The sequence below is a fragment of the Scyliorhinus torazame genome, chromosome 10, assembly GCF_047496885.1.
Source record: "Scyliorhinus torazame isolate Kashiwa2021f chromosome 10, sScyTor2.1, whole genome shotgun sequence".
Taxonomy (NCBI): Eukaryota; Metazoa; Chordata; class Chondrichthyes; order Carcharhiniformes; family Scyliorhinidae; genus Scyliorhinus; species Scyliorhinus torazame.
In genome coordinates, this window is record NC_092716.1 from 133181659 (window position 1) to 133209259 (window position 27601).

At 50.3% G+C, this 27601-nt stretch overlaps 1 protein-coding gene across 1 annotated transcript in view; it reads left to right on the plus strand.

The window, feature by feature from the left end:
* Window positions 1–27601, plus strand: part of agbl2 (AGBL carboxypeptidase 2) — a 310115-nt gene that overhangs the window by 86485 nt on the left and 196029 nt on the right. The window contains exons 8-10 of the mRNA XM_072518765.1: window positions 4421–4547; window positions 21817–21917; window positions 22301–22431. Coding sequence (XP_072374866.1) covers window positions 4421–4547; window positions 21817–21917; window positions 22301–22431 — 359 coding nt within the window. The remainder of the gene's footprint in view (window positions 1–4420; window positions 4548–21816; window positions 21918–22300; window positions 22432–27601) is intronic.

Genomic DNA, 27601 nt, shown 5'->3' on the forward strand with positions numbered 1-27601 from the left:
CACGTTCACCGTGTCCGATTCCGACTTCCTGCAGATCAGTAACACCGAGGACCCGAGGGAGCCGTTTTGAGTCGCTGTTATAACAAAGAACAGGCTGTCCCCGAATCAAAACCACCAGCCGCTGTCGGTGCACAACATTGATCCAGACGACGAGGGGTGTGCCACCATGACGGTCAACCGATCCCAGATACGATTCCACCTGGACACTGGTGTTTCCGCTAATCTCCTAACGAGGTCAGACTTTCAGACCCTTGGGGTTAAACCAACCATTCTTCCGTCGACCTGCCAACTAGTGGACTACAATGGCAACGTCATTCCTGCTACCGGTTCATGCCAACTCGAAGTGACGCACAACTCGCAAAAAGCCATCCTTCCCTTTGAGATCGTGGGCTCCTCGAAGGACTCTCTGCTAGGCACACAGGCATGCAAACTCCGAGACCTCGTTCAATGAGTATACTCTCTCTCTCCAGAGGACACGTCTGCCTTCCAGGATGCGGACTTCAGGACGCAACTCAATGCCATCATCGACCAGCACCGCAACATTTTCTAAGGCATGGGCACGCTTCCATACACTTACAAAATCCTGCTCAAACAAGACTCCACGCCTGTGGTTCATGCACCTCGCAGAGTCCCAGCACCCCTCAAGGACCGCCTCAAGCAGCAGCTGCAGAACCTCCAGGACCAAGGAGTGATCTCCAGAGTGACGGAACCAACCGACTGTGTCAGTTCCATGGTCTGCGTAAAGAAGCCTTCCGGCGAGCTCCGGATCTGCATTGACACAAAGGATCTGAATCGCAACATAATGAAGGGGCGTTACCCTATCACCAAGCGCAAGGAGATCACGTGCGAGATGGCTCGGGCCAACATCTTCACCAAACTTGATGCCTCGAAAGGATTCTGGCAAATTCAACTACGCAGGTCCAGCAGAAAGCTGTGTACCTTTAATACCCCGTTTGGCAGATACTGCTACAACAGGATGCCGTTTGGGATTATATCGGCATCAGAAGTATTCCACCGGATCATGGAGCAAATGATGGAGGCATTGAGGGTGTGCGTGTCTGTGTTACCGACATCATCATTTGGTCCACCACCCCGCAGGAGAATATCAGCCGCCTCCAGCGCGTTTTCAAACGAATACGGGACCAAGGCCTTCGCCTCAACAGAGCCAAATGTTCCTTCAGCCAGACAGAACTCAAGTTTCTAGGGGATCACATCTCCCGGTTGGGTGTGCGGCCGGATGCAGACAAGGTGGCAGCCATCACGGCCATGCAGAAACCAGCGGATAAGAAGGCGGTCCTCTGATTTTTGGGCATGGTCAACATCCTGGGGAAGTTCATCCCCAACCTCGCCTCCAATGCCACAGCTCTCCGGAACCTGGTCAGGAAGATGACAGACTTCCAATGGCTTCCCGCCCACGAGCGCGAATGGGAGGAGCTTAAGACCAAGCTTACCACGGCCCCGGTATTGGCATTTTTTGATCCCACGAAGGAAACAAAAATTTCAACGGATGCCAGCCAATCCGGCATTGGGGTGGTGCTCCTGCAACGTAATGAGGCCTCAACATGGGCCCCCGTTGCATATGCGTCACGTGCCATGACCCCCACGGAACAGCGCTACGCGCAGATCAAAAAGGAGTGCCTGAGCTTGTTGACTGGGGTTGATAAATTTCATGATTACGTGTACAGCCTCCCCCAATTCACTGTCGAGACCGACCATCGCCCGCTGGTCAACATTATACAAAAAGACCTGAATGATATGTCCCCTCGCCTCCAGCGCATTCTGCTTAAACTCCGGAGGTACGATTTCCAGCTCCTATACACACCGGGCAAGGACCTGATCATAGCCGACGCTCTGTCCAGGGCAGTCAACACCCTGTGTGACCCAGAGGGCTTCGTCTGCCAGGTTGACGCCCATGTGGCCTTCACGGCCTCCAATCTGCCGGCCACGGATGAACGCCTTATCCACATTCGCCGCGAGACTTCGGCTGACCCCCTACTACAGCGTGTCATGCGCCACATGACGGACGGGTGGCTCAAGGGCCAATGCCCGCAGTTCTACAATATCAGAGACGATCTAGTCAATGGTGTCCTCCTGAAGCTGGACCGCATCGTGATCCCGCATAGCATGCGCCAGCTCGTTTTGGAACAGCTACGCGAGGGCCATCTTGGCGTGGAGAAGTGCCGACGGAGGGCCCAAGAGGCTGTGTACTGGTCCCGAGAGGCTGTGTACTGGCCCGGCATCAATGAGGACATCGCCAACACAGTGCTCAACTGCCCCACCTGTCAGCGGTTCCAGCCAGCCCAACCACATGAGACCCTACAGCCCCATGAGTTGGTCACATCCCCTTGGTCTAAGGTAGGCGTTGACCTGTTCCATGCGCTCGGCAGGGACTATGTTCTGATTGTAGACTATTTTTCGAACTACCCGGAGGTCATACACCTGCACGACATCACATCATCGGCGGTCATCCGTGCCTGCAAGGAGACCTTTGCTCGTCACGGCATCCCACTCACTGTGATGTCAGACAATGGCCCCTGCTTCGCGAGCCAGGAATGGTCCAACTTTGCCAGCAGGTCCAACTTTGTGCATGTGACATCCAGTCCCCTGCAGTCCCAATCCAATGGCAAAGCGGAGAAGGGCGTCCACATCGTCAAACGGCTCCTCTGAAAGGCTGCCGATGCAGGATCCGACTTCTACCTCTCCTTGCTGGCCTATCGTTCGGCCCCATTCTCCACAGGCCTGTCGCCAGCCCAGCTGCTCATGGGTCGCACCCTCAGGACCACGGTGCCGTCCATTCACGTCACAGACCTCGACCACGTTCCGGTCCTTCAGCGGATGCAACAATCTCGTGCACAACACAAGGCGGCGCATGACGCTCGGGCGACTGATCTTCCTGCTCTGGCGCCGGATGACAACGTCCGCATCCATCTTCCAGAGGGTGGCTGGTCTGCAACTGCTGTGGTTCTTCGGCAGGTGTCTCCCCGCTCGTTCCTGGTTCGTCTGCCAGATGATTCCATTCGCCGTCGCAATCGGCGTGCCCATCGTCTCTTTCCACGCTCGCTACGTGATCCTCCATCAGTGCCACGCCCTCCTGTTGTCCCCAACCTGGACTATGTGGAGATTCCAAATACTCTGCATCCTCCTCACTTTGCCGTGGCCCGGCCCGTTCCTCAGCCGGTGGCTCCTGACCCACCCTTGAGGCGGTCAACCAGAATTCGTCGCCTACCTCAGCGACTTGACTTATGAGTTTTACGATGTTGGACTCTTTGATCTGTTCTGTTATCCTGTTTCATCATTCCAGTAGTTTGTATATAATGTTCATTTCGTTGTTGGTGTGACACCCTATTTCTCGGCACCAGGCACCTTCCCGTGTAAATAGATTAGCCATAGTCATGTAAATAACATGCACACACATAGTCAGGTACATTCACTACACAATATTTATTGTCATGCAGGCACATATTCTTTATATAAAAGGGGGGATGTCATAATATACACCAGTATATCATGGTGCAGACACACACACACACACTGGTGGACATGCAGTGGGACCAATCAGCATACACAACACGGCAGCCAATCACCAGTGAGAGCACACGCACTATAAAGACAGGGGACAGGAGAGTTCCCGCTCATTCTAGTAGCAGCCAGCTCGGAGCACAGAGCTCACAGCCTGCAACACAGACATTCACCATGTGCTGAGTGCATCACCTGGTTAGGACTAGGCAAGGGTCAACAGTTAAAGCTGGTATTGCATTTACTCAAAGTTCAAGTATGTTAATATAGTTAACCTTATAATAAAATAGAGTTGCACCACTTCCAGTGTTGCTGAGCTGTTTGTGATCCAGAACACCCAACACATCAGGGTGTGCAGAGAGTCAAGTAGTATGGGCACAATAAAGGAATGTAAAGATAGTAAAGATGTGTGGTTCTAACAGTATGTTAATTATGGAACCGACTGTGTGTGAGACTGTAGGGTAGTTTGGGTATGTGGGTATTATGGTGTTTGTGAGAAGGTGATATGGGGTAGAGGGGGTGGAGGCAAAGGGGGTTGCTGTGCAGGTGTTGAAAGAGTAGGGAAGGGGGTTTGGGGGGGAAGTGGACAGGAGGAAGGTGATCTGGGGGATGGTTTATGCGATGGGGAGGAGGACGGCATGGAGGCAGAGAGGTTGGGCGGAAGAGCGGGAGGAGGAGAGGGTTGGTTGGGAAAGGAGAGGGGAATGCAAGGGGAGGGTATGCTATTCGCGGGTAGGGCAGGGAAGAAGAGGGGATGGATGGTAGCAGTGAGGGAATGTGAGGGGGAGTTTGGTTGGTGAGGAGTGGCAGAGAGGGGGAGTGGTGACGGTTAGGGGCGAGTGGGGTAGTGGGTGTGCAGAGTTCTGATGTGAGTGATCAAGTCATTGAGCCCTGTTCCTGATAGTTCTCTTACCAGAGCTGCAAGTTCAAGGTTCAAAGAGGAAAGGAGGGCACAGGTCGAGTTGTGATGTGGAAGCTGGGGATTACTCACAGTTACACCATGGAAACAACCTTTGCAGGATCTACGCTGGGTAAGTGGGAATTTCTCATTCGCTCAATGAAGGTTGCTGCCACAATGCCTCCCAACATGCTGCACAGGAAGACCATCAAACAAAAAACTGACACTGAAACATGTCCAATGACCCAATGTTTGGTGCAAAGGTCAGTTTTAATGAGCAAGTTATTGAAGCTAGGAGAGGTTCAAAAGGAGAGTTCTGGAACCTGAGCATTGCTGAAGGAAGGGGAAATTTTCCGGGGCCCATTTTGCTCCTGGCCACCCTCTTTCCCCCAATATAATTGGAGAAGATGTTTTGTGTTGGCTTTGATATCTTGCAAGTTAATGTTCATGTTCCCTCTCTCTGTAGTTCTGCCTGCCTGTTTCCACCCGTTGCTGTTTGTATCTTTCCTGTTCACAGGATCTGTGATCATTTGTACATTGCACTTTCTTTTAGCTTTCTATTTTCTCTTAGCACTCCAATTGGCCCTGACTACTTTTTCCTTTTTTGGAAAGTAGAGATCTTGCCCTTTAGGAGTATAATCTGGTTCTGTATTACAGAATCCCTACAGTGCAGAAGGAGGCCATTCAGCCTGTTGAGTCTGCACCGACCCTCTGAAAGAGCATCCGACCTAAGCCCACGCCCCCACCCTATCCCCGTAACCCCACCTACCCTTTTCTGGACACACGGACAATTTAATGTAGCCAATCCACCTAATCTCATCATGATGAATTATTTTTTGAACACCTCCCACTGATCTTTCATCCTTTTACCCATGAATAGATATTCATAGTTTACAGTAGGCAATCTCCGCCTCAGCCCTTTGAACTCAGTTTTACCTAAATGTAGAATCTTAGCTGTTTTGTATTTTTCCTTTTCAAATATTTCATTGTACTCCATCACGTTTATTTTTTTTTAAAAAGATATATTTTATTAAAGTTTTCAAACAGAATTTTTCCACTTTACAAATCAACATAAAAATAGTACAATAACTGATAAATAACATTATTTAAGTAAAATAGTGAACTAACCAAGTAACAAAAAATAGTGCCCCCCCCCCCCCCCCCTCCCCCCCCCCCCCCCCCCCTCCCCTCCCCTGGGCTGCTGCTGCTGCTGCCGATCTATTTTGCCTTAATGTTCCGCGAGATAGTCAAGGAACGGTTGCCACCGCCTGGAGAACCCCTGAACCGATCCTCTCAACACAAACTTCATCCGTTCCAGTTTTATGAATCCTGCCATATCGTTTATCAAGGCCTCCACGCCGGCGGGTTTCGCTTCCTTCCACATGAGTAAAATCCTTTGCCGGGCTATCAGGGACGCAAAGGCCAGAATATCGGCCTCTTTCGCCTCCTGCACTCCCGGCTCTTCCGCTACCCCAAATATAGCTAACCCCCAGCCTAGCTTGACCCGGTCCTTCATCACCTTTGAGATCACCTTTGCCACTCCCCTCCAAAGAACAAAGAACAAAGAAATGTACAGCACAGGAACAGGCCCTTCGGCCCTCCAAGCCCGTGCCGACCATGCTGCCCGACTAAACTACAATCTTCTACACTTCCTGGGTCCGTATCCCTCTATTCCCATCCTATTCATGTATTTGTCAAGATGCCCCTTAAATGTCACTATCGTCCCTGCTTGCACCACCTCCTCCGGTAGCGAGTTCCAGGCACCCACTACCCTCTGCGTAAAAAACTTGCCTCGTACATCTACTCTAAACCTTGCCCCTCTCACCTTAAACCTATGCCCCCTAGTAATTGACCCCTCTACCCTGGGGAAAAGCCTCTGACTATCCAGTCTGTCTATGCCCCTCATAATTTTGTATACCTCTATCAGGTCTCCCCTCAACCTCCTTCGTTCCAGTGAGAACAAACCGAGTTTATTCAATCGCTCCTCATAGCTAATGCCCTCCATACCAGGCAACATTCTGGTAAATCTCTTCTGCACCCTCTCTAAAGCCTCCACATCCTTCTGGTAGTGTGGCGACCAGAATTGAACACTATACTCCAAGTGTGGCCTAACTAAGGTTCTATACAGCTGCAACATGACTTGCCAATTCTTATACTCAATGCCCCGGCCAATGAAGGCAAGCATGCCGTATGCCTTCTTGACTACCTTCTCCACCTGTGTTGCCCCTTTCAATGACCTGTGGACCTGTACTCCTAGATCTCTTTGACTTTCAATACTCTTGAGGGTTCTACCATTCACTGTATATTCCCTACCTGCATTAGACCTTCCAAAATGCATTACCTCACATTTGTCTGGATTAAACTCCATCTGCCATCTCTCCGCCCAAGTCTCCAAACAACCTAAATCCTGCTGTATCCTCTGACAGTCCTCATCGCTATCCGCAATTCCACCAACCTTTGTGTCGTCTGCAAACTTACTAATCAGACCAGTTACATCTTCCTCCAAATCATTTATATATACTACAAAGAGCAAAGGTCCCAGCACTGATCCCTGTGGAACACCACTGGTTACAGCCCTCCAATTAGAAAAGCATCCTTCCATTGTTACTCTCTGCCTTCTATGACCTAGCCAGTTCTGTATCCACCTTGCCAGCTCACCCCTGATCCCGTGTGACTTCACCTTTTGTCCTAGTCTACCATGAGGGATCTTGTCAAAGGCCTTACTGAAGTCCATATAGACAACATCCTCTGCCCTACCTGCATCAATCATCTTAGTGACCTCCTCGAAAAACTCTATCAAGTTAGTGAGACACGACCTCCCCTTCACAAAACCGTGCTGCCTCTCACTAATATGTCCATTTGCTTCCAAATGGGAGTAGATCCTGTCTCGAAGAATTCTCTCCAGTAATTTCCCTACCACTGAAGTAAGGCTCACCGGCCTGTAGTTCCCGGGATTATCCTTGCTACCCTTCTTAAACAGAGGAACAACATTGGCTATTCTCCAGTCCTCCGGGACATCCCCTGAAGACAGTGAGGATCCAAAGATTTCTGTCAAGGCCTCAGCAATTTCCTCTCCAGACTCCTTCAGTATTCTGGGGTAGATCCCATCAGGCCCTGGGGACTTATCTACCTTAATATTTTTTAAGACACCCAACACCTTGTCTTTTTGGATCTCAATGTGACCCAGGCTATCTACACACCCTTCTCCAGACTCAACATCTACCAATTTCTTCTCTTTGGTGAATACTGATGCAAAGTATTCATTTAATACCTCGCCCATTTCCTCTGGCTCCACACAAAGATTCCCTTGCCTATCCTTCAGTGGGCCAACCCTTTCCCTGGCTACCCTCTTGCTTTTTATGTACGTGTAAAAAAGCCTTGGGATTTTCCTTAACCCTATTTGCCAATGACTTTTCGTGACCCCTTCTAGCCCTCCTGACTCCTTGCTGAAGTTCCTTCCTACTTTCCTTATATTCCACGCAGGCTTCGTCTGTTCCCAGCCTTTTAGCCCTGACAAATGCCTCCTTTTTCTTTTTGACGAGGCCTACAATATCTCTCGTTATCCAAGGTTCCCGAAAATTGCCGTATTTATCCTTCTTCCTCACAGGAACATGCTGGTCCTGAATTCCTTTCAACTGCCACTTGAAAGCCTCCCACATGTCAGATGTTGATTTGCCCTCAAACATCCGCCCCCAATCTATGTTCTTCAGTTCCCGCCTAATATTGTTATAATTAGCCTTCCCCCAATTTAGCACATTCATCCTAGGACCACTCTTATCCTTGTCCACCAGTACTTTAAAACTTACTGAATTGTGGTCACTGTTACCGAAATGCTCCCCTACTGAAACATCTACCACCTGGCCGGGCTCATTCCCCAATACCAGGTCCAGTACCGCCCCTTCCCTAGTTGGACTGTCTACATATTGTTTTAAGAAGCCATCCTGGATGCTCCTTACAAACTCCGCCCCGTCTAAGCCCCTGGCACTAAGTCAATATTGGGGAAGTTGAAGTCTCCCATCACCACAACCCTGTTGTTTTTACTCTTTTCCAAAATCTGTCTACCTATCTGCTCCTCTATCTCCCGCTGGCTGTTGGGAGGCCTGTAGTAAACCCCCAACATTGTGACTGCACCCGTCTTATTCCTGATCTCTACCCATATAGCCTCACTGCCCTCTGAGGTGTCCTCCCGCAGTACAGCTGTGATATTCTCCCGAACCAGTAGCGCAACTCCGCCTCCCCTTTTACATCCCCCTCTATCCCGCCTGAAACATCTAAATCCTGGAACGTTTAGTTGCCAATCCTGCCCTTCCCTCAACCATGTCTCTGTAATGGCAACAACATCATAGTTCCAAGTACTAATCCAAGCTCTAAGTTCATCTGCCTTACCCGTAATACTTCTTGCATTAAAACATATGCACTTCAGGCCACCAGACCCGCTGTGTTCAGCAACTTCTCCCTGTCTGCTCTGCCTCAGAGCCCCACTGTCCCTATTCCCTAGTTCTCCCTCAATGCTCTCACCTTCTGACCTATTGCTCCCGTGCCCACCCCCCTGCCATACTAGTTTAAACCCTCCCATGTGGCACTAGCAAACCTCACAGCCAGGATATTTATGCCTCTCCAGTTTAGATGCAACCCGTCCTTCTTATGTAGGTCACACCTGCCCCGGAAGAGCCCCCAGTGGTCCAGATAACGGAAACCCTCCCTCCTACACCAGCTGTTTAGCCACGTGTTTAGCTGCTCTATCTTCCTATTTCTAGCCTCACTGGCACGTGGCACGGAGTAATCCCGAGATTACAACCCTAGAGGTCCTGTCTTTTAACTTTCTGCCTAGCTCCCTGAACTCCTGCTGCAGGACCTCATGCCCCTTCCTGCCTATGTCGTTAGTACCAATATGTACAACGACCTCTGCCTGTTTGCCCTCCCCCTTCAGGATGCCCTCTACCCGTTCGGAGACATCCTGGACCCTGGCACCAGGGAGGCAACATACCATCCTGGAGTCTCTTTCATGTCCACAGAAGCGCCTATCTGTGCCCCTGACTATAGAGTCCCCTATTACTATTGCTCTTCTGCGCTTTGACCCTCCCTTCTGAACATCAGAGCCAGCCGTGGTGCCACTGCTCTGGCTGCTGCTGTTTTCCCCTGATAGGCTATCCCCCCCGACAGTATCCAAAGGGGTATACCTGTTCGAGAGGGGGACAACCACAGGGGATCCCTGCACTGACTGCCTGCCCTTTCTGGTGGTCACCCATTTCTCTGCCTGCACCTTGGGTGTGACCACATTTACATAACTGCGATCTATGATGATTTCTGCCACATGCATGCTCCTAAGTGCATCCAATTGCTGCTCCAACCGAACCATGCGGTCTGTGAGGAGCTCCAGTTGGGTGCACTTTCTGCAGAAGGAGCCATCCGGGACGCTGGAAGCCTCCCGGACCTGCCACATCTCACAATCAGAGCACTGCACCCCTCTAACTAACATTGCGTCAATTAATTAAAATTTAAATTAAAAAAAAAAATGTAAAATATATATTTTTTTAAATTTCAAAGTTACTGTTAACTATCTGTTTCCTAGCACTAGATTTCTAATAGAAATGCGAAAGCTAAATATAGTACTCTCCGATCTCTGGCTTAGATACCCCTCTGAATTATAATTAAGTAATTATGTTTAATTCATTACCAATGCTTAATTGTTTTAATTTAGTGTAGATTCCCAACCAGCCACTCAGGCCACAGCTTTTCTGTGATGTCACTTCAGTTTCCCCCCGACACACACAATTTGAAAAAGGTATAAAAGTAAAAATGAGTAAAAATCACTTACATACCTTCTTACCTTCTGAGTGTCTTAGATGTTCTCAGGTTCTCTCCCTGACAGAGACTGCTCCTCCACCTCCGAACCTTGACCTGCACAATGCTAATAATATATGCATGTATCGAAAATTGTTCCCCGGGGGCAACTCATATTTTTCCTCCAGCACTCCCAGGTCGCCCCTCAACCTCCTTCGTTCCAGTGAGAACAAACCGAGTTTATTCAACCGCTCCTCATAGCTAATGCCCTCCATACCAGGCAACATTCTGGTAAATCTCTTCTGCACCCTCTCTAAAGCCTCCACATCCTTCTGGTAGTGTGACGACCAGAATTGAACACTATACTCCAAGTGTGGCCTAACTAAGGTTCTATACAGCTGCAACATGACTTGCCAATTCTTATACTCAGTGCCCCGGCCAATGAAGGCAAGCATGCCGTATGCCTTCTTGACTACCTTCTCCACCTGTACTCATCCAGTGCCGGACACGACCAGAACATGTGTGTGTGGTTCGCCGGGCTTCCCAAGCACCTCCCACACCTGTCCTCCACTCCGAAGAACCTGCTCAGCCTTGCTCCCGTCATATGTGCTCTGTGTAGAACCTTAAATTATATCAGGCTAAGCCTGGCACACGAAGACGAGGAATTTACCCTACTTAGGGCATCAGCCCACAGCCCCTCCTTAATCTCCTCTCCCAGCTCTTCTTCCCATTTTCCCTTCAGCTCCTCTACCATCGCCTCCCCCTCGTCTCTCATCTCCTGATATATTTCGGACACTTTGCCCTCCCCGACCCATACCCCGGAAATCACTCTATCCTGGATCCCCTGTGTTGGGAGCAGCGGAAATTCCCTCACCTGTTGCCTTGTAAACGCCCTCACTTGCATGTATCGAAAATTGTTCCCTGGGGGCAACTCATATTTTTCCTCCAGCGCTCCCAGGCTCGCAAACGTCCCGTCTATAAACAAATCTCTCAGTCTTCTAATTCCTGCCCGTTGCCAGCTCTGGAACCCTCCGTCCATCTTTCCTGGGACAAACCTATGGCTGTTCCTGATCGGGGACCACACCGAGGCACCCGTCACTCCCCTGTGTCGCCTCCACTGCCCCCAGATCCTTAAGGTTGCCACCACCACTGGGTTTGTGGTATACCTTTTCGGGGAGAGCGGCAGCGGCGCCGTCACCAGCGCCTTTAGGCTCGTTCCCTTACAGGACGCCATCTCCAGCCTCTTCCACGCCGCCCCCTCTCCCTCCCTCATCCACTTACAAACCATCGCCACATTGGCGGCCCAGTAGTAGTCGTCCAGGTTCGGCAACGCCAGTCCCCCTCTGTCCCTGCTACGCTGCAGGAACCCCCTCCTTACCCTCGGGGTCTTCCCTGCCCACACAAAACTCATAACGCTCCTGTCTATTTTCTTGAAAAAGGCCTTCGTGATCAGAATGGGGAGACATTGAAACACGAAAAGAAACCTTGGGAGGACCATCATTTTTACCGCCTGTACTCTGCCCGCCAGTGAGAGCGGCAGCATATCCCACCTCTTGAAATCCTCCTCCATCTGCTCCACCAGCCGCGTCAGATTAAGTTTGTGTAGATTCCCCAGCTCCTAGCTACCTGGATCCCCAAATATCGGAAGCTCCTTTCCACTCTCCTTAATGGCAGGGCGTCTATTCCTCTTCCCTGGTCTCCAGGGTGTATTACAAAAAGCTCACTCTTCCCCATATTTAGACTGTATCCCGAAAAATCTCCAAACTCCCTCAATATCTGCATAACCTCTGTCATCCCCTCTACAGGATCCGCCACATATAGCAGTAGGTCATCTGCGTAGAGTGACACTCAATGTTCCTCTCCCCCTCTAACCACCCCCCTCCATTTCTTAGAGTCTTGCAACGCTATGGCCAGTGGTTCAATTGCCAGCGCAAACAGTAATGGGGACAGGGGGCACCCCTGCCTTGTTCCCCTATGTAACCGAAAATACTCCGATCTCTGCCGATTTGTGACTACACTTGCCACTGGGGCCCCATAGAGGAGTTTGACCCAGCTGACAAACCCCTCCCCGAACCCAAACCTCCTCAACACCTCCCATAAATACTCCCACGCTACCCTATCAAATGCCTTCTCTGCATCCATCGCTGCCACTATCTCTGCCTCCCCCTCTGCTGGGGGCATCATTATCACCCCCAACAGCCGTCGCACGTTGACATTCAATTGTCTCCCCTTTACAAACCCTGTCTGGTCTTCATGCACCACCCCCGGAACACAATCCTCAATCCTCATCGCCAGCACTTTTGCCAGCAGCTTGGCGCCTACATTTAGGAGTGAGATAGGCATATATGACCCGCATTGCAGCGGATCTTTATCCCGCTTCAGGATCAGTGATATCGTCGCCTCCGACATTGTCGGGGGTAGAGTCCCCCCTTCCCTGGCCTCGTTAAAGGTTCTCGCCAGCAGCAGGGCCAACAAGTCCACATATTTCCTGTAACATTCCACCGGGAACCCGTCTGGTCCCGGGGCCTTCCCTGCCTGCATGTTCCCCAGCCCCTTAGTCACCTCATCCACCTCAATTGGCGCCCCGAGACCTGCCACCTCCTGCTCCTCCACCTTCGGGAACCTTAGTTGGTCCAGAAACTGTTGCATTCCCTCTTTTCCCTCCGGGGGTTGGGACTTATACAGCCTCTCATAAAAGGTCTTAAACACCTCATTTACCTTCCCTGCTCTCCGCTCTGTAGTTCCCGTTTCATCCCTAACTCCGCCAATTTCCCTCGGCGCTATCCTCTTGCGCAGTTGGTGGGACAGCAGCCGGCTCGCCTTTTCCCCATATTCGTATCTCATCCCCTGTGCCTTCCTCCACTGTGCCTCTGCCTTCCCTGTGGTCAGCAGGTCAAACTCCGTCTGAAGTCTTCGTATTTCTCTATATAGTCCTTCGTCTGGGGCCTCCGCATATCTTTTATCCACCCTCAAAATCTCCCCCACTAATTTCTCCCTTTCTTTGCCCTCTTGTTTCTCCTTGTGGGCTCTAATGAAGATCAACTCTCCCCTAACCACCGCCTTCAGCGCTTCCCATACTACCCCCACCTGGACCTCACCATCATCATTGGCCTCCAGGTACCTCTCAATACATCCCCGCACCCTTCCACAGACCCCCTCATCCGCCAATAGTCCCACATCCAGTCGCCAGAGTGGGCGCTGCTCCCTCTCCTCTCCTAATTCCAGATCCACCCAGTGCGGGGCATGGTCTGAAACGGCTATGGCCGAGTACTCCATTCCTGCCACCTTCGAGATCAGTGCCCTACTCAAAACAAAGAAATCTATCCGGGAATATACCTTATGAACATGGGAGAAAAAGGAGAACTCTTTGGCCAACAGCCTAGCAAATCTCCACGGATCCACTCTCCCCATTTTCTCCATGAACCCCTAAGCACCTTGGCCGCTAGCCCTGGATCCAGCACAGTATTGAAATCCCCCCCCCCCCCATTACCAGGCTTCCCACTTCCAGGTCCGGGATACGTCCCAACATCCGCTTCATAAATCCTGCGTCAATCCCAGTTCGGGGCATATACATTTACCAGCACGATCTCCTTTCCCTGCAATCTACCACTCACCATCACGTATCTACCCCCGTTATCCACCACTATATTCCTAGCCTCGAACGACACCCGTTTCCCCACCAATATCGCCACCCCTCTATTTTTCGTGTCCAACCCTGAGTGGAACACCTGTCCCACCCATCCTTTCCTTAACCTAACCTGATCCGCCACCTTCAGATGCGTCTCCTGAAGCATGACTACATCCGCCTTTAGTCTTTTTAAGTGCGCGAACATTTGGGCCCTCTTAAACGGCCCATTCAGGCCTCTCACATTCCACGTGATCAGCCGGATTGGGCCCCCCCCCCACCCCCGACTAGCCATCCCCTATTCTAGGCCAGCCCCCCGTCCGGGTCTCGCGCACCCACCCATCCCCCAGGCGGCGCCTTCCCGTCCCGACCACCTCGTCTCTTGCCAGCTCCCCCTTGCTCTCAGCAGCAGCAACCCAGTTAGTCCCCCCCGCTAGATCCCCATCTAGCATCGTTAGTCCCCCCATGATGCTTCCGAAAGTCAGCTAACTCTAACTGATCCCGGCTTCCCCCATTCTCTCCTTGACCCCCGTGCGTGGAACTCTCTTCCTTCCTGCGCCTATCTTCCCGCCATCATCTCCATAGCGCGGGAAAACCCCCCACGCTTTCCTATCGGCCCCGCCCCCATGGCGCAGCTCCCTCATTTCCCACCCCCCCTCTCAGTCCCTTTTTCCACCGGCGCCCACATTTCTCCGTGTCCCCCCATCAAGAGGAGAAAAATTCCCCATCTATCGTTTCAATACTATAAACCTCCCATTCCCCAATTTACACTTCTGTACAACAACCTCGTTGTCTCCCCCCCAACATCAGTCTCTCAGTTCTAGTCCAGTTTCTCCTCTTGGATGAAGGTCCATGCCTCATCTGCCATTTCGAAGTAGTAGTGCTTGCCCTGATGCGTGACCCACAATCGCGCCGGCTGCAGCATCCCAAATTTTATTTTCTTCCTGTGAAGCACCGCCTTGGCCCAATTGAAGCTCACCCTCCTTCTCGCCACCTCCGCACTCCAGTCCTGATACACTCGTATCACCGCATTCTCCCACCTGCTACTCCGTACCTTCTTGGCCCAGCTCAAGACAGCCTCTCTGCCGTGAAGCAGTGAAATCTCACCACTATCGCCCTTGGTCGTTCTCCAGCCTTTGGTCTTCTCACAAGGACCCGGTGAGCCCCTTCCACCTCCAGGGGGCCCGAGGGGGCCTCAGCTCCCATTAGCGTATGGAGCATCGTGCTCACATAAGCCCCAACGTCAGCTCCCTCCATTCCTTCGGGGAGACCTAGAATCCGGAGGTTCTTCCTCCTCGAGCTGTTCTCCAGGGCTTCGAGCCTTTTGATACACCTCTTATGTAGCGCCTCATGCGTCTCCGTTTTTACTACAAGGCCCTGAATCTCATCCTCATTCTCGGCTGCCTTTGCCTTCACCCCACGCCTGGGCCTTTTGTGTTTCTTTCAGCCCATCGATTGCCAATAACATCGGCGCCAGCACCTCCTTCTTTAGTTCCTCCACACACCGTCGGAGGAATTCCTGCTGGTCCGAGCCCCATGTCATCTGGGCTCCATCCGCCGCCATCTTGCTTCTTCCTTCTCTTCTCTGCCGCTGCTCCAGAGGATCCTTCGCAATCTGGCCACTGCCACTGGCCTTTTCCATACACACCCGGGGGGACACCTTCCTTCGTCACCCCACACTGGGTTTGGTCTGAAAAAATTTCCGTTGGGGCTCCCGAAAAGAGCCCAAAAGTCCGTCAGAACGGGAGCTGCCGAAACATGCGGCTTAGCAGTGCGTCGCCGCAACCGGAAGTTGTACTCCATCATGTTTTGATCAGTGTTTCATAAATGTTCACCCACTGTTAGGCTGATAATTAAATCCAATTTATTACTCATTGTTGCTGAGAAAAGGAATTTTGTCAAATCTTTTCATCTTGCACTCATCAGGACAATCATGATGTCAGGGGAAGCAACAACTTTATACTGTATGAAAAGAGCGTGCTGATTGGTTGGCAGGTGGACTCTGATTGGTCAAGACGTTGCCTTGGAGAATGCACCAGTTCATGGCGACTGGCAGTTCACTGCCAAGCATTGTTTGAAATTTAAACTAGGCCACCAACTCCGCCAGACACAGGGGACCTTTTATGAACACGTAGAGAAGGCTAGCTGCCTGCTGGCTCATCAGCTGAAAAAGCAGGCAGCCACAAGGGAAATAGCACAGATGAAGGACATGAGAGGTGGACTGGTAGCTGAACCAAATATAGGCAACAAAGCATTTAAAGCCTTGTACCAGGGACTGTACACCTCCGAGCCCTCCGACGGGGACTCGGGGATGAAAACGTTTTTTGAAGGGCTGGACATGTCAGTCATGGGGGAAGAGAGATGGGGGATCTGGGAGCACCAGTAGAACTGGGAGAGGTCATGGAGAGCATCAACTCCATGCAGGCGGGGAAGTTCCCGGCGGACTTCAACAAAATATTTGCTCCGGCTCTCGCCCCGCACCTGTGGAAGATGTTCACAGACTCACTAGCGAGGGGTACCCTGCCTCTGACGCTAACTCAGGCCACCATTTCACTGATATCCAAAATAGACAAAGACCCAACTGAATGTGGATCTTACAGACCCATTTCACTGCTCAATGTGGACGCGAACATACTCGCACATATCCTGGCCAAGAGACTGGAGAACTGCGTACTAGAGGTGGTCTCAGACAGGCTTTGTTAAGGGTAGACAGCTAACTGTGAACATCAGATGGCTGCTAAATGTGATACTGACCCTATCCGGGGAGAGAACACCAGAGGTGGTCATCTACCTGGATGCAAAACAGGCCTTCGACAGAGTCGAGTGGATGTGCCTCATTGAGGTACTGGAGTGATTTGGGCTGGGAACAGAGTTCACCTCATGGAGAAACTCCTGTACAAGGTCCTCAAGGTGAGCGTTCGGACCAACAACAGCAGCTCTTCCGATTGCACAGAGGCACCAGGCAGGGATGCCCACTGTTTAAAATAGCCCAATACAAATTCCGCTACCTGGGGATCCAGATAGCCCATGACTGGACACAGATCCACAAGTGGAACCTGACCAGCCTGGCGGAGGAAGTTAAAAATAACCTACAGAGATGTGATGCACTTTCCCTGGCGGGGAAGGCACAGGCGTTCAAGATGAACATACTGCCCAGGTTCCTCTTCCTGTTTATATACCTACTGATCTTCATCCCCAAGGCCTTTTTCCAAACAGTAGACAAAAAGCAAAAGGATTATGGTGTTTGTGTGTGCGTGTGTGTTGGGGGGGGGTCCTCCTGGACAGAGACAACCCTCCAGACCCTCGTCACAACAGCACTCCCATTCCCGCCAGCAAAACACTCGAAGCATTCGGTCTAACCGAAGTGTCCACCATGGCCCCCACCTGCGCCAGCCACAGTTTTCCACCAGTCATGCTGGATGCCACCTTTAAGAGGTGGAGACAGGACAGGGAGACACTGACAGTTAGGGTATTTTACACAGGGGACAGATTAGCGACCCTAGAAGGGCTGACAGAAGACGGAACATTTGCAAATCAAAAACTTTCTCCGCAAGGAGATGACAAGATACCCCAGGGACCCGAGAGACACAGTGTTGGAGGAGTTACTGGACGCAGACAGTCTGGGAAAGGGAGACTGCGGAGATATATATGGATGACTTTTAGAAAGGACATGCTCCCCACTGGAAGGAACAAGGGAGAAATGGGAGGAAGAGTGAGGGACGGAAGTAGGGTAGGGACTATGGAGCGAAGCACTGAGCAGGGCCAACTCCACCTCCTCCTGCTGAAGGCTAAGCCTAATGCAGCTTAAAGTGGTGCACAGAGCGCACCTGACCAGAACCCGAATGAGCAGGTTCTTCCCGGAGGTGGAGGACAAATGTGAGCGGTGCCAGAGGGGCCTGGCCAACCACACACACATGTTCTGGGAATGACCCAGACCTGTCGGGTTCTGGACAGCCTTCTTCGAGGCTATGTCCAAGGTTGTGGGGGTAAGGGTGAAGCCATGACCGGAAGTGGCAGTATTTGGGGTATCTGACCAGCCAGAACTTAATTTGGGGAAGAGGGCTGTCACCCTTGCCTTTGCTTCCTTAATCGCACACCGGAGCATCCTGCTCGGTTGGCAATCAGCCCAGAGCTGCGGTCTGGTTGGCAGACCGATCGGAATTTCTCCATCTGGAGAAGATCAAGTATGCCATCCGAGGGTTGGAAGATGGCTTCCACACAGCGTGGGGGCCACTCACCAGCTTGTTCCAAGACCTGTTCGAAGCCAACAACTGATAGAATGGGGAGCGGGGGTGGGGGTGGGGCGGGGTGGTATGCACAGGAGCCACTAGGGCCACAGAAAACAGACAGAAACGGGGGCGGGTCAACAAGGGGGGAGAGACCGGAAGAAACACCAAGGGGGAGCCCAGCGAGAGACTGACACGGGGCCAGAGGGCCCATTACAAAGCCACAAGAAAAGGGACAAACACCAAGGATAAGGCCCGAAAACAACAGAAGAGGGGAGGTGGAAGAGGAAGGGGTGGGTAGCAAAGGGGGTGGAAGTGGGGGGGGGGGGGGGGGGGGGGGGGGCTGCTGAAAAGGAACAACATGTAAATTGTTACCGTCTCATCTATTTTCATGTACAGTGTCAAAATTTAAACCAGGCAGCTTGACTCTGGTCAAGACATTGTCCTGAGAATTGAACCAGCAAATGGATATCACTTACTTTTCTTTAGCTGAAACAGCCACATTCTGTGTATAAAGGACCGGGACCTGTGTATTAATATATGCAGCATCCAGTACATGCAAATGTGCCATACTGTGGGCCCGATTGACAATCTTAAATTGGTTGTCAGAGTAATTTTTAGCACACTGAGGATTATTCGTGTCAAACAGCAACTCTCAGGGCGCAATTCTCCCATCGGGAGTCTTAGTGCCGACGCCGGAGTGAAAACCGGAGTGTTTCACTCCCGCGTCGGAGCCCGCTCCCAGTCCCCTATTCTCCCGCCCCCGGGGGGCTCGGAGCGGCGTTGCGTCAGTTACGCGCGCCGGGCCTTGGCGCCGCGCAAATGACGCGGCCGGCGCTGCGCGGCTGCCGTCCTCCCAGAGGCCGCCCCGCAAGAAGATGTCGGATGGATCTTGCGGGGCGGCGGAGGAAAGGAGGTCCTCCTTCAGAGAGGCCGGCCCGCCGATCGGTGAGTACTGATCGCGGGCCAGACCCCATTTGAGGCCCCCCCGGTGCAGGAATCCCCCCCCCCAGGCTGCCACCCCAGCGTTCCCGCGCTGTTTCTGCTGGCAGCGATCAGGTGTGGCCGGTGCCGGCGGGAACCCGTCGTATTGGGCAGGCCGCTCGGCCCATCCGGGCCGGAGAATCGGCGCTCGCCCGTTGCAAACGGTGAGCGCCGATTCTCCCAGCGGCCAGCCATGATTCTCGCCGTGCCGGTTTGAGGGGGGGATGGGAGAATCACGTGCGGGCGTCGGGACGGCGTGGCGGGACATGCGCGGCGCCCCGGCGATTCTCCCAACCGGCATGGGAGGGGAGAATTCCGCCCCCAGTCTCTGTTCACATTGGGCAAGGTACAGATCGTATCCAACCAGCCCATGTTTGCAAAACTCAAAACACACTGAAATGTCTGCTAGTACATCCTTAATAATAGATTTCCCTTTTGTCAGATTAGGTTACCTGGTCTATAATTTATTGCTTTCTGTCTCCTTCCTTTCCTGAATTGAAGTGTTACACAAGCAATTTTAGTCCTTTTCAGAATCTAGGGAGTGTCATAATATCTACTCATGTATATAATGAAGTGCAGACAGGCAGTGATTGACACATAGGATGACCAGTAAGCAAACAACACAGCACAGCCAATCACCAGACAGGACACTACCACTATAAAGCCAGAGGGCACTCGGTTTCCCGCTCTCTCGGGACCCAGCTACTGAGACAGTCAGAGTCCACGAGCTAGCAAGCACAAACACCATGCGATAGCTAGTATGTCTGGTCAGGCTACTACAAGGTCACTAGTCAGATCAGTATAGTGTCGACCCACAGCTGAATATGTACAGAAGTTCACGTAGTTGAATAAAACAGTGTTGGATCTTCTCCTGTGTTAGACGTCTGTTTCTAACTTCCCTGCATCAAGTGCAGTCCACATCGAGCCAACCTGCCTAACACATCAGGGAGGGTTGGAAGATTACAATCAATGGCTGTGCTATCACTTCTTTTAGATCCTAGGATGCAGGTCATCAAATCCAGGGAACTGGTCAACCTTTAGTTCCAGTTGTTTTCCATGTACCTTTTCCCTAGTAATGGTCCCAGTTTTAAGTTTCGCCCTTCCTTTTACCTCTTGATTGACAAGTATCCTACAAATGTTTTTTGTGACTTCAACAGTGAAGGCAAATACAAAATACCTGTTCAATGTTGCTGCCATTGCCTTGTTTCCCATGATCAATCCCCCAGCCTCATCTTGTAAGGGACCAGTATTCACTCTCGTTATTCTTTGCCTTTTTAAATTCCTGTAAAAACTCTATCTGTTTTTATATTTCCAGCTAGCTTTCTCAGTTGCTCCTAGGCGGTGATTTTACTCCCGCATTCACTGCCAGTGAGAATGGCAACGCGGACACAAAATCACGGCAGAGCCATGACCTCAGCAAGATCTAGTTTCCAATTTTCCCTGCCCCCGGCCGGTGACACAGTGAGGATTGATTTACATATTATTAAGCGGTCTACACGCCATTTGACCCTTACTGAATGTTCAAATCTTGCCGATGTGACATCACGTTGATGAGGTTCACAACAGCTTTAGGAAGACCGGGAACAATTGAGGGGTTCGTGCGAGGGGACATCGAGGTCATTATAACATCTGGGGGGAGGGGGGGGAAGAAGGGCATGCCTGGGCACTGCATCCCCCACAGGTTTGGAATGCCACCTTGACAATGCCAGATGCCAGTGCCAGGGGCGGGCCCTCTGGGGAGCCCAGTTGTGTGGAGGATATTCCCATTGTATGTGATGTGGGGAGAAAGAGGCCTTTGAAGAGGGGTCTTGGCAGCGATCGGGGCGCAGGCATTGAGGGGGAGAGCCAACATTGGGGACGGGAATGGGCACTGGGGTTGGAGAGGCGGCAATGCTGCCCTAGTGGTTGTGGGTGGTGGGAGGAGACAGCCCCCAATAATTATGCGTCCCGATTTCTGTGGAGTTGGCCTTGCCAGCTCTATCAAGCTCCGCCCCGCCAGGCTGATGCCCACGCCCCTGACTTTTTGTGTCTGAATGCCAAAAAATCTGGTTTGAAAATTCGGCTGTGCATCTGGAGAGATGCACGTCGGTTTTCAGTCAAAGCCTAACTCTGACAAATAATGAGAAAATTCTGCCTTAATTTCTCCCCTCTTATTTTTTTTTAGCCATTCTTTGCTGGTTTCTGAAGTCATCCAATCTTTTGACCTACCACTAATCTTCTCCAGTATGGTTTGTTTTTTCTTTCAATTTGATATTTTGTTTCACTTCCTTAGTTAGCCACAGATGGCAGATCCTTCACAAAGTCTTTATACCTTAATGTAATGTATATTTGATGAGAGTTGCCAATTATTTCACTAAATATCTGACACTGTTTCTCGACCAGCTTACCTTTTAACCTATTTTCCAAATTCACTTAAGCCAACTTGTGTCTTTACACTCATGTAACTGCCTTTATTTAAATTTAAGACACGAGTCTTAGACCCACACTTGTCACCCTCCAGCAGAATGTGAAATTCTATTATGTTCTGATCATTGTTGCCTCGAGGTTCCTTTATTGTGAGGAAGACTGCGCAGTTTTAAATGCTCCCCTCAATCTCAGGGGCCACAGAGAACCTCCTTTCAGGGGTGTAAACAGCCCCACTAGGTTGGTTTAGACAAGGGATAAGTCCTCTTTGTTTTGCTTTGAGCCGAGTTGTATTCATGGCCATGAGTGTGAGGAGCTGACTGGAACTAACCTGGGCTGTGCTATTTTACTGAATGCTGCGACTTGTTTCCATTTAACAGGGCACCGCCGAGCTACCCATTTCAGCACCGAGGACCTCAAATCACTGGGTTATCATTTCTGCGACACACTGCTTGATTTCTGTGACCCTGACAACTCAAAGGTTCGTAGCTTAGACGGATCAGTCCATACCCCTCTGAACAGCTGCTTCAAATATAATAATGTTCGGACAAAGGGCAGACAATGTGTGCTGTTTATACTGAAATTCTGACACCCCCCCCACCCCCCCCCCCCCCACTTTAGAAATATGACCACCGCATGACCATTTAACATGGATTCGTGAGACCCGACACACATGTAATATTCAGGTGCATATGGCCATGGACAAATGTGCAACCTGCCCCTGTTCTTCATATGAGACAGATACAAATGCATTTAACATGGACATATGCAGGGACATAAGACATGCACCCATGTACATGTCATGCACATGTATGACTTTGTTTCCTTACTGACCTCATGTCCCTCTCTCCCTCGCCTGTTCAGTTTGAGCAGTGTCTGCTGGACGTACGTGCTGCTCTGCAGAGGGAACTCCGCCGACGATTAGAAAAACTGGGCCGTCAGTACGATTCAGACGTGATACTGAGCGACCTGTCTATGTCAGACTTGGAGTCCAGGTACGCACACAAGTTAAAAGGTACTGAGTTTGACAAAGAAAATGGCACAATTGTTGTTATGCTCATCATCCCTAAAAGTTTGAAATATTCGCACTTTTAGGTACAAATATTAGATCTGACATGGGGCCTATATTTCCAGAGTGGGCCATGTGGTGTGGAGTGATACATTGTTGGTAAACTGACTTTAGCACAATGGAGGATGATATAATAATAATATAATAGTCGCTTATTGTCACAACTAGGCTTCAATGAAGTTACTGTGAAAAGCCCCTAGTCGCCACATTCCGGCGCCTGTTCGGGGAGGCCGGTACGGGAATTGAACCCGAACTGCTGCCTTGTTCTGCATTACAAGTGTTGCTCTGTTTCGGTCCCAACAGTGTCGCCAATACTGTGAGTATTTCTATTTATCTCGGTGAACCACAAGCCTTCCCTTATATCGATCAAATGACCACACAACCAGTTAGTTAGTTCAAAGATGGTTTATTTACATACACAAGAGTTATCTCAACATGCAAACACAATATCTACTACGAGTTAAACTACACCTATCAGCAACAATAACCTATACTTAACTTCAGGGCGACCGGCACTGTGCAAATAGATAAGGCCTTTATCGGATTTCACTTGGCTGGTTCGAAGAAAGTGACTGTCTCTGCTGGGCTCTGCCGTCAGGTAGCGATCGTTAGTCTTGTACTTAGCTGGCTGTTCCTGCTACGATTGGGTTGGCACAGGCCGGATCCAAAAGAGACAGAGCACATGGCTGTGCTCTCTTTTATCCCTCTGGGATTTCGCACTCTTTGGGGCGGTCCTTAACCTTGGAACCAATAGTTCGACAGGGCTCTGATCACTCTCTCCGATTTCGGCCAGTAAAGGGGCGGGTGCCTTGGTAGCTGGGCGGGTCCTTAGCGGTCATTGACTTTGGCAGTTGTGCTTTCTGAGTAAAGGGAGTGGTGCCGATCAGTCTGTGGCTGTACCGGTTGCTTGATTGGAGTTCTATTGTTCTGGGGAAATGGGCCATTAAAATGCAAACGAGCGGGGGTTTCGATCAGGTCTGCTTACCTGTGTTTTAGACACACATAGGCTGTGTATCTTTCTGAGTCCTGGGTTGGTCATAAATCCCATGGTCCTTTGCAGGTGGCCATCTTAGATGGCTACACAAGCCAGATGTTTAGCCCACTGTGCTAAACCAGCCCTATATGGCACTCTGAATAGAAATGTATACCCATGCATGACAATATAGTTCCAAAATCGTTTTTGCCTTTCAATCATTAACTTTTGTGCGTCTAAACTACTGGAAATATATAATCATCTTTTATGATGGAATGTCTAATTTTGAACACTCATCGGCTCTTTTATAGCTTGTTTTCTTTCCTCAAGAAAGATTATTCATGGTTTTGCACAGGCAATGAAATGTTGACCATCCATTGGCTGAATTTGGTATGAATTGCTCTGGGTGGTAAGTTAGCACGCTGCACAGGCAATGTACATGTTGCTCCTGCTGTTGTGGAAGTTGTCATTTGTTAATGATGTTGATCTTCCATGGCTTCTGGGAGATGCTGTTGATGTCGCCTCACTGGCCAATGACATTGTTGGTGTTCGTCATGCAACGACAAACAATCAAATTCAATCAAGGCAGGAGAATCCTAGGTGGACAATGGAAACACGTCAGGGATGTCGTCAAAGTATTCCTCAAGAGATCAGATATTCTCACCTACTCATGGGAGACCCTGCTAGGCACCATCATTTTGGAGGAGTCAGGACCTGTGATCTCTGGAGTTTAGAAGACTGAGAGGTGACCTAATTGGAACTTAGAAATTTCTGACAGGGTTGAAAAGGGTAGATGCAGGAAGGATGGTTCCCCTGGCTGGTGAGTCTAGAACCAGGGGACACAGTCTCAGAATAAGGCCTGAGATGAGGATGAATTTCTTCACTCAGATGTTGGTGAATCTTTGGAATTCTCTACCCCTGGTATCTGGAAGTTCAGTCATTGTGTATATTGAAGACTCAAATTGACAGATTTCTGGATCTGAATGACATCAAGAGACATGGGGATAGTGCAAGAAAGTGATGTTGAAGGAGATGATCAGCCATGGTCTAATTGAGCAGGTTCGACGGGCTGAATGGTCTACTCCTGTTCCAATGTACAACCTATATTGTCCCACATCAGCCTTTACCAAACCTACTGCAGTGCAACAAGGCTGCCACTGTTCGTCAGTGGTGGAGGGAGTGAATGTTTGTGGAAGATGGAGCGGGCTGCTTTGTCCTGGATGGCTTGGAGCTTCTTGAGTGTTGTTGGAGCTGCACTCATCCAGGCAAGTGGAGAGTATTCCATTACACTGCTGACTTGTGCCTTGTAGATGGTGGACAGCCTTTGGGGAGTCGGGTGACTTACTTGCCACACCATTCCTCGCCTCTGACCTGCTCTTGCAGCCACAGGATTTATATGGCTAGTACAGTTTCTAGTCAATATAAATTCTGATTCACAATTCCAACATACAGCTTATTATGATACTGTACACTTTAAATAGAGCACAGAGGTGGAAAGTGTACATGCAATGTGGTAACTCGCCAAGGTTTCTTAGGCAGCGCCTTCCAAACTCACGACCACAACCATCCAGAAGGACAAGAGCAGCAGATACCTAGGGACCCCACCACCTGGAGGTTCCCCTCCAAGTCACTTACCACCCTGACTTGGAAATATATCGCCGTTCCTTCACTGTCGCTGGGGCAACATTCTGGAACTGCATCCCGAACAGCACCTTGGGTTTATCTACACCTCAAGGACTGCAGCGGTCCAAGAAGATATTTCACCACCACCTTGTGAAGGGTAACTAGGGATGGGCAATAAATACTGGCCTCACCAGCGACGCCCACACCCAGGAAATGTTTTTAAATGAGACCTCGGGCACAAGTGCGTCCAATCAGGGCAAGAATATTTTTCTCACATACTGATCACCCTGAGGCTCGGGGTAGTGAATTGCTCCCTATCCATCCTAGATGGATGTGACCTCTGGCTGAGAGCTGTTCACCTCCTCCTCCATCCTACCACAGCTTCTCCTGCTCTGCTTGACCTCTCTTCATTCTCCCTGTTGCAGTTGAGGAAGTAGATCCTGACGGGATCAACAGCGGTTTTTTCTTCACACACGGGATGTGAGCATCATTGGCTCGGGCAGCATTTATTGCCCATCCTGAATTGCCCTGATCTTGTGAGATTTCTCCCATCTTCAGAATAATAAGTGGCAGATGAGATTCAATGCAAAGAAGTGTGAGATGATTCATTTTAGCAGGAGGAATATAGAGGGAGTAAGTAAAATAAGGGGAGAAACAGGAGATGCAGGAAGAGAGGGACCTCGGTGTATATGTACCTAAGTCATTGAAGATGGCAGGGTAGGTTGAGAGAGCAGTGAATAAAATATTAATAGGAGCATTGAATAGAAGGGTAAGAAGGCCAGTAGACACTAGGCCTCATCTGGAGACTGTGTACCGTCCCAAGCACTATACTTGAGGATGTGAAGATATTAGTACAGAGGAGATTCACAAGAATGAGTCCAGGGATAAAGAACAGTAGCTATGAAGATCGGCTCAAGAGGTTGAGACTGTCCTTTTCCTTGGGAAAAGAAAGCTGAGAGAAGACTTTATCAAGATACTCAAGATCCTGAGGGGTATAAAAACGGTAAAAAGTGAGAAACTGGTCCCTCTCATGATAGCATCAAGAACTAGAGGGCACAGATTGATAATAATTGGCAAAGAGAGTAAAAGTGATGCGAGGAAACTTTTTTCACCCAAAGGGTAGTTGGAGTGTGGAACAAACTTCCTGAGGTGGAGGCAGGTTCGATCAAGTTATTAAAAAGGGAATTGGATTTCTATCTAAATTGATAATGTGCCAGCTTACAGGGTTAAGGCAGGGGAGTGGGATTAGGTGGAATGTTCTTTCAGAGAGCCTGTGTAGACTCGATGGGCTGAATATCCTCCTTCTGCACTATAAAGATTCTGGGATACCCCAACAGTAAACTGAGCACTAACCCAGACTGATAAACCAGATACTGAGGCCTCAGGATAGTGATCAGACTTAACACCAGGGTTATACACAGGTGTCAGTGTATCAGGGTGTGGGAGGTGACTGCGTACAGTGGATGGAGTATTTCCAGAGGGGACTGTGTACAGTAGATGTGGTATGAGGGCAACATGGTAGCACAGTGGGTAGCATTGTTGCTTCACAGCTCAAGGGTCCCAGGTTCTATTCCCGGCTTGGGTCACTGTCTGTGCGGAGTCTGCATGTTATCCCCGTGTCTGTGTGGGTTTCCTCCGGGTGCTCCGGTTTCCTCCCAGAAGTCCCGAAAGATGCGCTGTCAGGTAATTTGGACATTCTGAATTCGCCTTCCGTGTAACCGAACAGGCGCCGGAATGTGCCGACGAGGGGCTTTTCACAGTAACCTCATTGCAGTGCACAAGCCTACTTGTGACATTAAAGATTATTATTATTTCTGGAGGGGACTGTGTACAGTAAATGAGGTATTTTTGGAGGGGACTTGTACAGTAGATGGGGTATTTCCAGAGGGGACTGTGCACAGTGGATAGGGTATTTCTGGAGGGGACTGTGCACTGTGGATAGGGTATTTCTGGAGGGGACTGTGTACAGTGGATAGGGTATTTCTGGAGGGGACTGTGCACAGTTGATGGGGTATTTCTGGAGGGGACTGTGCACAGTGGATGGGGTATTTCTGGAGGGGACTGTGCACAGTGGATGGGGTATTTCTGGAGCAGACTGTGTGCAATGGATGTGGTATTTCTAGAGGGGACTGTGTACAGTGGATGGGGTATTTCTGGAGGGGACGGTGTACAGTGGATGGGGTATTTTTGGAGGGGACTGTGTAGCGTAGATGGGGTGTTTCTGGAGGGGCAGTGTACAGTAGATGGGGTATTTCTGGAGCGGACTGTGCACAGTGGATGGAGTATTTCTGGAGGGGACTGTATACAGTCAATGGGAATTTCTAGTGCAGTTTTGTTCTGCAGATGTGGCATTCCTGGAATGACTGTGTACAGCAGATGTCGGATTTCTGGAAGGGACTCTGTACTGTAGATGTGCTATTTCTGGAGGGCACTATACAGAGGATTGAGTATTTCTGGAGGGGAATGTGTACAGTGGTTGGGGTATTTCTGGAGGGGACTG